Source organism: Cyrtonyx montezumae, unplaced genomic scaffold (assembly GCF_038088225.1).
Source record: "Cyrtonyx montezumae isolate F1298 unplaced genomic scaffold, pur_monq_1.0 scaffold_3, whole genome shotgun sequence".
Classification (NCBI taxonomy): Eukaryota; Metazoa; Chordata; class Aves; order Galliformes; family Odontophoridae; genus Cyrtonyx; species Cyrtonyx montezumae.
The window spans coordinates 84,720,189-84,733,842 of NW_027072034.1; the positions used below are offsets into that span (position 1 = coordinate 84,720,189).

Here is a 13,654-nt window from a genome sequence, read left to right on the forward strand (position 1 = left end):
CAAAGAGGATATAAACAGAATTCCTTTCAAGTACAACTTTGTGAACTCAGCCCCTGTCTGTTGTCTGAAGCTAATTAAAGGTAGGTGAGCAGCCTGCGAGCAGAAAGTTGAGTCTCAGACTGAAAGCAAGCAGAAGGGTAGGAAGTAGAAGGCCAGACTGCATCAGCAGCACATGCTACAGTTACTTGCTCAAAGAGTAACACTTCAGTGAAATTTGCTGCATGCCCAAGGGGGGAGGGAGGGTGTTCAAGTGTTTTAGGGTGGCTACAGTAACCTAATCCCTTTTAAAAACAGAATAAACCTATCAGGAAGCATTCAGCACCTTTGAAGTGCAGAGTGCCAAACGCTGGGATTGAAATTCAATAATCGTTCCACTGTTGGCATTTCAGGCAGCTGCTTCAGGAGGCACTGCAACTTCCAGACCACCTTTCCCATGAATAAGAGACAGACAATTTTTTTTTCTTCATCTTAATTTGATTGAATAAACAAAAAAGCCTACGTTGGGAATGTTTCCGTAATGTTGGACTAAAATGTGGGTAATTGGATATTGCTGATTTTTACATCATTCTTCCAGGGCTTTGACCTGTAGTGAAAGAGAGAAAATTAATGTGAGAGGAAATAAAAGTAAAATAATAATAAAAAGGTCTACTTCTGTATGCTTGTTGAAATACCCTAATTAAGCCAGGCTGCCCTCAGTAGAACTGGCCATACTGTTGCTGTTGGAAGGGAACAACATGAAAACAGGTTCTCGCATAGGCTTAAACTAGATTAAGGGTTTGTTTTCATTTCATAAATTAGAGTGGAATAAAAATCATGTCTAGGAGTTCAAGCTGGGCCGTCTGCTTGGGAATACTGAAGGCATTCACTGGCAGCTTCCTCTGCAGTATTTCATTCTCAGGGTATTAAGAGAATCTTTGTGAAATGTTTTACATTAGAAGACTTAAGAAATGCCTGAGCCTGGGCAGGTGCTGCTTCATCGGTGATCTTTGGTTCTTGGCTTCTTTGAGGAAGTGTGGTGAACTTGTGATCAGCTCCAGAGAAGGGAGGTTTCTAGGTGTTGTGGGAAAGAACAATATTGGTTCTGGTGATAGTGTCAGTGTTTTGTGATGCCAGTTGATACTGATTTTTGATGTGTTGGAGATGGACAGGATTTTGAGTCCAGGAGGTATTTTTGGGAAGAATGTTCAAAGAGTTCACTTGGTTGAGTTACTTGGGCAGTGGAGCATGGCTAATAATAACTGTCAAATCAGTAAAAATGATCAATGCATTCACACAAAGGCTTTGGTAGAACGGAAGGAGATCTGACTCCAGCAATGGCAACTAGGCAAGCAGTCCCCACAATTATCTGGAATAGTTGGGTGGGAGGTGAATACCATGTTAATTTCTCTCTACCTGGAACTTTTAATGGAAGATGATGCTGATCAGGATTTCTACAGCTTAGACTTGGCAGGGAAATGTAGACTGGTATACACCTGGTGTACAGGGATGAGCCTACAGCTGTATTTTGGTGCAGGGCTGTGGTGGGCTGAGTTGGGAAAGGGAAATGTCAGGCTGTGTGAGTACTTCTTTTCCATTTCAGAGTGAGAGAGCTTTGTCTAAACTGCTTTAACTGATGAGATACAAGTTGTAAGCTGCTAAGACAGAAGACATTAAGTTTGCTATTCTTCCTGAGTACAATTGTTTGTTACTCAGGAGGTAAAAATCCGTATTGAAAGGGTAAGAAGATATTTAAGCATGAAAAAAGCTATGCTTGAAGTAATCAGGGCAGTCCTAGAACAGATGCAGCAGTCAGAGGTGCACATCTCTCTGAAGTTCTTTTGAGAGGTGACTGATGTGGTCTTTTTTTTTCCTCCAGAGGAGCGGAAATGAGATACAGCTGGGATTTCTTTACTGACTTGCTAGATAACATAGCAGGCTTACAGATGTTCAAGTTGAAAGGAAAAGATGATATCAATGTAACAAATGGGAACTCTAAGCTGAGTAGAGAAGAAACATCCACAGGATTCCTGTTTATGAACTGTCACCGTTGGTTATATTGCAGAGCCCCTGAGTTGATGTGGGTTAGATGAAACACCAGCCCAACGCATAACATGTTGGTTGGTGGTTTGATGAGAAATTCCCCAGTAAGGCTGTCTTGTTGATATGTCTGCTGTCCATTTATGGACACTGAGTCCTTTAGGGTAGTAGTCCCTGTGCCTTTAGGGTACAGAGATGCTCTGTATGAAATGTGTGCAGAGTGATGTGTGCTCAAACATGTCACGTTGTGTCTGTCTGTAAGGCTGCAGTCCCCTGTTAGGCTTGCTGTCAGTGGCAAAGGGTCAGCAATAAGATGTGGTTTTAGGGAGAATGTTAAACTGAGGCTGATTTATTAGGGCTTACGTGAAATAAATCTAGCTGTCTGCTGCCAGAAGGTTCAATCTACTGCTTAACATGGAGACAATTAAATGAAGGATTTGGGGCAGGACTGGGGATGTTCTATGCTGAGTGGAATAGCCATAGTAATCTGTAAATCTCTTGCAGTGAATCTTTTTGTTAACGATGCCACTCAGTGCTTCCTTTTCGTCTCAGATCAAGAGTGTGACGTTTGTATGACAGCTTTGCTGTCAGCAGCATGAGGTTTGTCGATGACATGGATCAGAAGCTAAGAGAAGGTTCAGCGCATGCAGTGCTGCTGGCTGTGAAATAAATGGCAGACAATACTTACATTAGCTTGAAATCTTTCTGGGTAGTGTAATCCGGAACCGTGGCTTGGGACTTGTAGAAACTGCCCGGACTGCTGCTGCCATCCCACCCTGGGGGTATCCTTCTGGGCGGCGCTCATAAATGTCACTTCTTAACACAGGTGAGATATTATGCTAAGGATTGAACCATCTCTGTATGTTTCCATAACTAAAGGAACATGGGTGGAGGCTGGAAGGAACTCTGCAAGTAAGGCTGTGAGACAATTGAATGTGAACTGCTGGCCTCAACTCAAAGATGAAAGGCCAAGTGAAATACTGGGGGAGGGTGCTTGTTTTGGAGGCTGATCTGGGTGAGTGAGAATGGAGCAGAAACCATTCTTTGCTGCTATGCCACCAGGTTTGTCTAGCCCCGTTCCACACCTGGAAGACTTCATATCACTATTAAGTACATTTCTAGCTTTTAAATGTAACTTCCAGAGCATGTAAAACCTTGATGCAGTTGCCATTAACTAGCACTCTGATCAGCCTCAAAGGACCCTGAATTCTTCTTCTTTTGGGGAAGCTTAAATTCTTCATTTGTACTTTGAAAGACATCCATCTGGTGTTTCCAAAAAGGACACTAAAGCTTAAGGAAATGATGCTTAAGGCACCTGCCAGGTGGCCAGTCCTCAGTGTGTTGGTACTAGAAGGTGTGGGTGGAGGGGGAGAAGTAAGACAACAAAGGATATTTGCTCTCACAGGCAGCAAAAGAGTCTCTGTTTCTGTTACTATTTCAATATCGTGGCAAATTTCTTCAAGGTCATTAATGCTTTCCTCTCCAATTGACATGGCAAAAATTTCTATCTCCAGTTCAACCTGCAGTCCTGCTGCCACCTGGAAGACAGAGAAGACAGCTCACAGACAAGGTGCATGTTCTGTATGTAGCCCCCTCCACCAGTGCTTCCAGTTGGTTCATGTTCTGTGCTGCCATGAGAAAGGTCTGTATAAAGCAGTGACTCTTCACAGTGTAGTTTGAAAGAAAACTGCCAGGTGTTTGTTTGTTTGCTGTCTCTTTGCAACTTTTTTTCCTTTTGAATTCCCTTTCAGGTTCTGCTGTGGTGCTTTGCAAGGTATGGTTGCAAGCAAGAGAAAATTACTGAGCCAACAGTTTACTAGGTTCAACTCCTGCAGGTATTAGGACAGGAGATAAAAGTGCAGACCTAAGAGAGAGCAGCTCTAAAACATACTCTAAACCATAGGAAAACTTGGAGATAGGGTCACAGTATTCTGGGCATGTTCTGAGGCTCAGAGTGCAGAAGACAGCATCACTGCAAATAACTGAAGTTATTTACAGCTACGTGGTTTATTCCCAGACAGCTGTTATGGGAGCATCTCTAGGTGGCCTGAGAGTCAGGTGAATGTAGCATAAAACAGAAGTCCTGTACTACTTACAGGCCCAGGTGTGTACAGCACGCTCAGTCCTGTGTATGGAGGTGGCTGCTTCACCCGAAACCTGTTGTCAGAAGGGAAAGAGAGTCAGTGTGTGAGGCAAGCAGAACACGTGGCTGGGAAGCAGCCTAGCTGCTTTCCTGTGCTTGTGTAATTGACAGCAGAATTTTTTAGCTCATCCTTCCCATCACAATGTACAGCTTTGGCTACAGCAGTATTCCTGGGCTTTTAGCCAAGGCTCAGGCTCCTATCAAAAATCAAAGCAGCAGTTTAATGGGCCAAACTGAGTCTCCAAATTGCTCATTACACTGCCTTGTCCTTGCAACAGAAGTGAAACAGCTGTAGTCTGAGCCTGCATATACAAAGGAAGCTGGACACCCAGAAGTCCTTAATGACCTTTCTTTGAATTGATTTGATACGATTCTATTGCAAAAGCACGATCCTTGTAGAAATTACATGTAAACGAGCCTCTTCAGTTTAGTGGTACCCAGTAAGACAGTAGTTAAATTTAATTTCTCATTGATTGGTTCATGTTTGTGCAGTCCTTTTGCCACACACATGCCAATTCCTTTGTCCTAGATCATGGTGATGGGACATTTCCTCCCTGCACCTCCTCTTACTAGTATGCAAAAAAAGACACCAACAAAAAACCACTGTCAAGTTCTCCAAATGTCATTAGAGCAGATAAGACCTTTTTTAATTCTGTAGGAATTCCTGCAGTTCCTCTGGAGAGCTGGTTAAGAGAAACTGGATTTGGTCTTTGTCAAGGCATCCCAGCACATTCAGGCAACAGTGGGGATGGTTTGGCACATAGTTAACTACCGACTCTGTCCCAGAGAAGTTTTGGCTTCAGCATTTGGTAGACATGGGGCAGAATTGCCCACTCAGCATGTTCTGCTGGCGTGCAGCATCTAGTCACTTGCTTCTAAAAGCAGCTAGTAAAAGACTTAAAGGATAAGCTGGATTGAACAGAATGAAGGTGGCATTTTCTATGACTTTCTATATATGATGCTCTGGTTTCAACCTAAAGAACATAATATGCACAGCTGGAGCTCCAGGATGTTGATAAATGACTTACTGATTTATCATTTGCATGCACCATGATGCTGAAATGTGCATTGTCTTTCTGAGGCCGCATCTAACTAGGCTGATTTAAAATAAACAAATAAAAATAAAATCTTGTCCATCCTGATGGATGAAGTTGTACAAGAGTCTTTCAGTTGGTCTTGAACAGACTTCTAAAGCTCTTTATTGCCTGAGTACTCAAACAAGACTGTGATGACTCCATCTTTGTGCATCTCCTGTAACGGCCCTGTTTTAATGACAATTCACTACCTGAGGCAGAACAACAAGTATTACATTCCAGTGCTTCATGTTGGTCTCATCCTTGCATCATGGTGCCATAATAGAAGGATGCTTTGATTGCTAAGGTAGCATCAGTGTGACAGCACTCTTGACCCTCTTTGAAAAGAGGATATCAAGCTGTCAGTCTCCTGTCTCCAGAAGAAGAAAGAGTAGCAGATGCTTGCTCATGTTAAGGGTGCTCCAAAGGAACAAACAGCAGCCAGAACGTGCATCCATCAGGCACGTGACAGTTGCACAATCAAGACTGTAGCCATCCAGCAGAAGCTATTTTCAAGAGACCAGTCCTAGGTAAAAGCTCCAAACCAGTGTGAATTCAAAGACAATTGTTGCAGGTTCTTCTGAAAAAGCAAGGAACATATGGCACAGCTAAAGCAAGTGCAGTTGAGTGAACTGACTGGGAGGAACACGCCTGGCCCACTTTTCTGTAATATGACCTGCCTGGACGCCTACCTGTGTGACCTGGTGTAGGGAACCTGCTTTGGCAGGGGGGCTGGACTCAATGATCTCTTGAGGTCCCTTCCAACCCCTACGATTCTATGATTCTGTGTATGGTATCTGGGAGGACTGGGGTCATTAGCATGCTTGCCTGAATCCTGCTAAAGTAAAAAGACTGGAACACTGCTAATGCAATGAATGTGTGATCATGTATGTTGAGGAGAATTCTAGCACAGACGTAAAAGCAGTACTAAGTGTTTTCTTACTATACGTCCTCTAAACTGCAACTGGATAAATCTGGCAACTTCTTATGCTTTGTCAGGCAGTGCAAAAGACAACCTGCAGCTTTAGAAATGGGCCTCACCTCCCTGGAACACAACACACTGCCATCTTGTCTCACCCACTGATAGGGGGTGACAACCCAGTCAGTCATTACCAAGTGATTCCAAAGTTAAACATACGTTTTGTTATCTCATATTAATCCTATGAAAAGGCTGACAATTAACAAGCAACATTCTGACAGTTAAAAACCAAGTTACTGAGAATGTGAACTGACCTTGAGAAGTCAATGCCAACGTTCTTCAGAATCACAGTGGCTGCATAGGTACAGCCTTCCTTTAGTACTCCAAACATCACTCGAGTTGGAATGAGATGGAAGCCACTGAGATGCTGTTTTGCTGTTGCAAGAGAAGATATGTTGACCCTTCCTGCGACAGGATCTTCTACCTTTGCAAATAGAATTAAAATATTAGATAACAGAGTAAACTGATAGCACAACAACTTAGATTCAGATTTAGTAAACCTAAGTTCGCCTATATTTGATCTCTGCCCACTTATCCTGAAGGCATCCCAAATGCTTTAAAAACTGACAAAGCAAAGTACTTTGGATATTATCTGCAAATGTGTAGTGGTCTGAGTTTTCAGACATACTGAGATATTTCAGGGCAACTGAACATCCTCTGCGCTTTTGGAAATCAGTGCTCATGTGAGTACCTGGTATAGAACCACGCTTTTGGCATATGAGATAGTCCTAGAAGTCAAGAGGAAAGCTAATTTTAGTAAATTTAAAGCCAGTAAATTTATGTATTAATTGCAAGATCTGTTGTTTCTGTAAACAGTTTCAAAACTATGTCTAGTATTGCTCCAGAATTAAGATTTCACGCAAAAGAGATGATGGAGAGGATTTAGTATTAACAACAACAAAAAATGCTATTTCACCTTTTTATGTGGTATGGAGTATGGTTTTCTCCCCAGGAGTGACGATGGTAACCTCACTTTCTCTTTTCTTGGCTGTCCTGCAGCATTCAACAGCAAACTCGGAACCTTAACTTGAAAGGCTGCCTCTTGTGACTCTGCAGCCAAGCTTGGGTCTGGAAAGCAAAGAGCACAACATTCTAGGCATCAAATTCTGCCCAATCCTGAAGTTCCTACTTAGATAAAACTTTAATTATCCATGGAAGCATTTGATTAGCACTGGGACAGCAGAACTGGTCTCATTTTTATTTAAGAGGTCAACAAATACATTAAAAAAAACTCACTCTAATACTAGCCAGTAATTAAAATTGAACTAATAAGCAATGAAGTACTACAATTAGTAAAACTGAAGTATCACACTAGAAACATGCAAGGAAGGTGTATAATCACCTGTGAAAGCGACTAAAAACAGAAGAGGAACTACAAACACCCCATACACTAATATCTACTATTTCAAAGGAATGGGTCAACTGCACACTGATCACATTCAAGCTGGCAAGCCAAACCTGTGCATTCATACAGGAACAAATTCTAGCCCAAGTCCCAGAGCAGAGTTCTGTCAGCACAACCAGATAGTAAGCTCTGTCTTTGAGCAATTCATTCATGCTGATTATCTGTGTACTTCTAAATATGCTAAGATGGTCTAGCATGTCATCTACCAAGCCCCTACCATGTTATCTTTGAACTGCACTCCATTGTATAACACATAGATTAAAGGAGCATTGGAATGAAATGTTTTAGAGGAGGAATTACAGCTTGCCTACATCTGCAGTTCTACCACCAACATCATGCCCATGTAATAGCAATCTGCTAGGGTGAAGGAGAGAATTTCTGCCGTTATTATTATAGCACTTTCCTTTCTGTTGGTCTTGTGCTCAGGTGTATTCAGACTGCTGAACAGAAGCAGCTGGATTTAAATATCTATTGCAGATAGTCCGAAGTTGTAAGTAGATAGAAATAAACCTGCTCCAAACAATGCTCTGGAAAGCAGTTTTACCTGCTGTGCTGCTGGAACCTTCTTTTTGCACTGAATGAGTCTGCAGCAGAAGATTAGGGAAAGGTGAGTACTCACTCGCACTACTGAGACATTCAGATGCTAAAGGGAAAAATAATGGGATACTGTGAGTGTTCTTCACAATCAACCATCATTTTCCTAAAGGCATGAGAAAAATCACAAAGTATTTAGCACTTTAATTTAGGCAGTCTTTGAAAGTTGTCTACATGACCATGAGGAGCTAGGTAAATTTTGCTTTACTCCACCAAGCAAAATAATAATAAAATAAAATAAAATAAAATAAAATAAAATAAAATAAAATAAAATAAAATAAAATAAAATAAAATAAAATAAAATAAAATAAAATAAAAAAATAAAATAAAATAAAACCAGCAGCAACACAACTTTATGTCTTGTGATTCTCCATTTATTTCTCTGTTAGACAGAGAACAAGAAGTCAGGTCTAATATACAGTCCAGCCCAGGCCTGGCAACTGCAAAATGAAGAAATGTGGGAACCAGAAGGGATCTGATAAAACCCCATGGAGGACTACTTTCCTATTATGACTCTTTCCTGTGTATGTCTTTAGATCTCACTACACCATACCAGTACTTTGCCAGAGCAGCCTTCAAACAGAACTGTGAAGTATTTCTCTCAATGTTGTAAAGCTTAAACTTCAGAACCGATTGCTCACTCTTACACTGTTTATCCTCAGTCACTGCTTCCAGACAATTACCAGACAGTAGAGCACAAATTACCTCTCCTGAGGTTTTTCACTGTCTCCGGAGGGAGATTCTCACTTTCTTTTTGTGAAACTGGAGGAAGTGCATTAGACAGTGCTTCTGTGTCAGGAAACTATAGAGAAAACGATGAAAGGAGGCTTAGGTATTCCTGTGATAAATATGCTGCAGATTCCAAAGCATTTTTTTACTATACTTTATACTCATAGCACTGATCAGATGGGATTATAAGAGGAAAGTTCCCAAGGTCACCTCCAGTTAACACAGGTGATTTGGTCATACTGATTCCTTTTCAAGTTAACAGAGTGATATTTTCCAGGGTTGAGTGAAAAGACCCAAGGTTCAGCATCTGCTCTGGATCAGTCTGTCCAGAATTTACTTAAGGAATCTACCTAATTTGGCCTCAGTAAATACATGCCATCTCCAATTTCTAGAATTAATTCTGCCACAGCTGTCCTCTATAATGGTTTCTTGAGCTAATTTGAGGCTGAGACGTAAAATCATAACTATAGGTGTGGGACCATGGCAGAAGATACCTAGCCTCATGTAAACTCACCCAGTTTTCAGCTCCATTACCTTTTTTGAGAGAAATGCCTTTCCCAATTCTGATTCAAAGTAGGGAGGAATTATTTTGTTTCTTATTGCCATTAAGGTTTTATTTCCTTCATCAAGCTCTTTCCTAAGAAATGTTGTCGTTATTGGTAAGGAAAAAGAGAAAAAAACATTATAATTGAGTTCATCCTGCCTTCAGTACTATGTCTGAGACACTGGAGAACAGAAGAGATAAAAACAAGTGGCATTTCGTTTTCCTGGTTAATTACACTGAACAATGTTCTTGTAGTTTGCAATTTTCTTAGAGGCAGATGAAGAACAGGCTGGCCTGGCACGGAGGGATATGGTTCTCTGCAGATACTGATTTATGGAGGGTGAATAAAAATGCATACATGCTGTGTTTTGGCTGTTATAGAGAACTTTTCCTCAAAACACATCTCCAGTTACCTAAATCTCATGGATCATATCTGAGGCTACTAATAGTGCCTTTCCAACAAACATTTAAACCTGAGGATTGGTATTGCAGATGCATTGTGATTACTAAAATTTATAATACAAAATTAATCTCAGTATTTTGTGACAGAAAATCCTGATTGTTCTGTTCATGCTCAGAAAAGGTTATTCAAACTTCTGAAGGTGAGACTATGTAGAGACAAACTATGTTTTCAGCTTGAATTAGTCCACTTTTACATGACTACTTTTTCACTGTCCTAGAGGGTCTAATATCATGTTGCCTGTTTAATCATACTGAGAGTTCTGACACTGTCTTGACAGTCAGAACTGGGTGCTGGCTATGCAGATGTACACATTTATTCTTTAAACAGTATACAAAACAGTGGAAAATGTTGTATTAAAATATAAACCTGAATTTATACATCTGAAAGTATTTTTTATCTCATTCAAGTCAGTTAGAAAGTAATTAAGAATACAAAAGAGAACTTAGTTTCTAATTGCTAGTTAACCTTTCACAAAACATTTGTTTTGTGAAACACAAACCCTTTCACTGAACATTTATTCAATGCCATTTCAAGTTATTCTCTACAGTCTGAAAACAGTCAATGACAAAAAAAGCTGTTGAAAGAGGTATTTAAGTTCATTGAGAATTAAAGTATATAACCAATAACCTCTTTGTTAATCCTTGTCCACGTATAAACTTTTCTATTTTAATGTAGGAGTATGTTTTCGATTAGTTAAATTTAAATGGTCATGCTTGAATTACACTGAGGAATTTACCACTCTGAAAGATTCACAAATCTCTGTCCTCTAGAGGTGAAAATGATAACAGTTTTAACGCATAAGGGGTTTTTGAGTGACACTACAAAGAGTTATACAGTGCAGCAGAGACTGTACATTTACTTTCTGAAAATTACATTTTTCTGTCAGTATATGGTGGCTTTGAGATGACTCCTTTTCAAACTGTATTTGCAGATTGAAACTGTGGACAAGGCAGGCAAGCAAAGGCCCTGGGGTAATGTGAACAGAAGGGACATCGCTGTCAACAAAATCAGGCTGCAGCTGGGTCACACTAAGCAAGTTAATAAGGAAACACCTCTGAGATGACATTATGGGGAAGGCTTTCATACCGTTTCTGGGCAATCAGCAGGGGGTACCTCTGAAATGCCTATATGCTGCTGCATGCTACACAGGTATCAAGACAGAAGGAATTAGAAGTTTGTATGCACTTACAGGGCTATGAGCTCATTGGGATTACAGAGAAGTGGAAGGACAGCTAACATGACTGGAGAGGATGGATAAAGGCTCTTTAAGGAAGGGTGACATTGTTGGTATTTGTGGGAAAAAGTAGTTTTGGCCTACAGACAACTGGAAGGAGACTCATGTTCATAATCCCTGGTCCTTGTGGGGAACTTTAAAGATGATACAGAATGGGCAGGAGAGTCTAATACACCAGATGGGTGTGTTGCCATTTGGAGGGACTTCAAAAGACTAGAAAAATGGGCAGAGGAACCTCATGAACAGAACACAGGATTTCTGATTTCAGCCTTGTTTTAAATTACCCTAAGTTAACAGAAACACTATTAGGTTTTGACAAAATGAGAGGCCATCCATTCAGCATTTGCTGAATTTGCAGAGAACACCCTTTTAATTGCTAGCAGACCACTACAATCAAGATCTGGTGAAAGCAGTAAGTCTGTGCAAATGCAGACTGTAGTTGACTTTTAAAATAATTAACTTTCTGTCCTACTAATACTATTACCTGTGCTCCTGTAATTTGCTCTGCCACTTGGACACTGGAGATTGTTCTTCTGTGCTGAATGATCAAGGAAGAAAAAAGTAGTGAAAATAAGAAAACCAGTATAGTATTTCATAAGCACAAAAACACTAGATAGCCCTAGAAAGAAAATGCTCTTTATGGAAGTCTGCTACATCAACAATGCTAGTGACTCCTGACTTAGGAGTATCATTTGCAGCAAAATTGTTCATACATCTTCATTCTTATTGTACTATTCAATCAAAACATTCCTAAAATTCCTTTTCCAACAGACGTTTGAATATCTTTCAGATAAGGAGAGACACAGTGAGACAAAATAATCACAGGAAAAGCTAGTAAGACACTGGGATATGTACCTAGAGATCTAAATCTTGTTCCTCTGTGTCAGTCAGGACAATGCCATTCCTGTGTGCTTAGTTCCTTCTTTTGTGTCACTTACATTTACATCAGTTCTCACAGGTATGTCCTACCTGAAGCTCTGCTGCGGGTCCACTGTTTGCTCAGTGTCTCTTTTCTCTGTGTGAAGTGAGCATTGAGAAGCCACTGCGTGCTCATACAGCTCAGTTATGTGAGCTGCAACATAAAGAACACTACTGAATAGACATGTTCTGTTCCTTGTTTGTAAGCATTATGACTAACAAACTTAAAAGGATTTGTTTTTAATGCATCTTTCTAATACTTGATAAAAAGCTTTGGTTAAAAGCAGCGAAGATAAAATTAGTTCTCATTAATCACTTCTGATCATATTAAACGTTCATTGCCAGGAAAATACTCCAGAGCCAGCTGAAGAGAAAATTGGATTATTCTATTTTCTACAGACAACAAACATTAATATAAGAAAGGCCAATTGCAGATTCTATATTACTATAGGTAAGAGGCATATAGAACTTGATTTCCAACATCAAGTTCAGAACATTAGGAAATGCAATCCAATGGAAAACAACAAAAACAAAATCAGAAGCAAATTACATTCGTACCTCCCCTCTGTATTTCCTGAAATATATTTACATACTTTCAAGATATACATCAAATTGCTGTGAACAGGAAAGGTTGCTGACATGTAGTCACATTCTGACTAGCAAGCAATTCAGACTCCAAGTGTAGAAAATAATTTTGGCTTTTGGGTACCTTTATTACTTTCAGGCTACTTAAGTTGTACTTTATTGCTGCTGCTTCATAGCTTCGATCAACATTATCAGGGAAGGAACTATTATTTCAGTATGTAAAATGGAGAAAAGCAAGCCTACAAGACTGTGACAAATTTGAGGGGATTTATAGTTTCCCTGTCCACAGACTGTGTTGCTTCTTTCAAGTATTGAATCAAGACTGTGAGTTCAACAAAATTTCCTCTGCTCAAAAGAACTATCTGTGGTTAAACCTAAAAGAAATGAGTGCTGAGAAACATGAACCTATTTAGCAACTTGTTCACAACTAAAAATACTTGTATTTTCCTGTTTATTTATTTTTTCTTTTCTATTTTGCTTCTTCCAATGAGCTTCTGTCACAATATATTCTTTGTTCATAATGGTATGTTACAAGAGAATTTTAATTATGTTTTTTTTTAAATCAGAAAACTGCAGCAAGGCTTTGTTGCAGAAATATCCATTTCCATTGCACGTTGTGTTTTTGTATCTTTTTAACAAGCAGACATATCCTTGGCAAGGTAAGAGGGGCAGAAAAATAACAGGGCTAAGCAGCGCTGAGCTGTGCTGCGTGTGATAGCGACAGGGCCCGAGGGGACGGCATGGAGCTGTGTCAGGGGAGGGGCAGCTGGGGGTCAGGGACAGGGGCTGCACCACAGGGCGGTGGGCATGGAGCAGGATGCACAGGGCAGTGGGCACGGCCCCGAATACTGGAGTGCAAGAGTGCAAGAAGCATTTGAACTCTGCTCTCAGACATTTGGGTTTGGGTCTTAGGTGCTGCTGTGTGGAGCCAGGAGTTAGATTTAGTGATCCTAGTGGGCTCTTTCAACTTG

General features: G+C 40.4%; 1 protein-coding gene across 1 annotated transcript in view; it reads right to left on the bottom strand.

The window, feature by feature from the left end:
• Positions 1 to 499: 499 nt before the first annotated feature.
• SPAG17 (sperm associated antigen 17) overlaps positions 500 to 13,654 on the bottom strand; it is a 91,262-nt gene continuing 78,107 nt past the window's right edge. Inside the window, exons 38-48 of the mRNA XM_065742157.1 lie at positions 12,150 to 12,252; positions 11,665 to 11,718; positions 9,474 to 9,576; positions 8,916 to 9,012; positions 8,161 to 8,259; positions 7,128 to 7,279; positions 6,466 to 6,635; positions 4,113 to 4,173; positions 3,410 to 3,554; positions 2,705 to 2,842; positions 500 to 583 (exon numbers count right to left, since the gene is read on the bottom strand). Coding sequence (XP_065598229.1) covers positions 2,706 to 2,842; positions 3,410 to 3,554; positions 4,113 to 4,173; positions 6,466 to 6,635; positions 7,128 to 7,279; positions 8,161 to 8,259; positions 8,916 to 9,012; positions 9,474 to 9,576; positions 11,665 to 11,718; positions 12,150 to 12,252 — 1,121 coding nt within the window. The 3' untranslated portion in view covers positions 500 to 583; position 2,705. The remainder of the gene's footprint in view (positions 584 to 2,704; positions 2,843 to 3,409; positions 3,555 to 4,112; positions 4,174 to 6,465; positions 6,636 to 7,127; positions 7,280 to 8,160; positions 8,260 to 8,915; positions 9,013 to 9,473; positions 9,577 to 11,664; positions 11,719 to 12,149; positions 12,253 to 13,654) is intronic.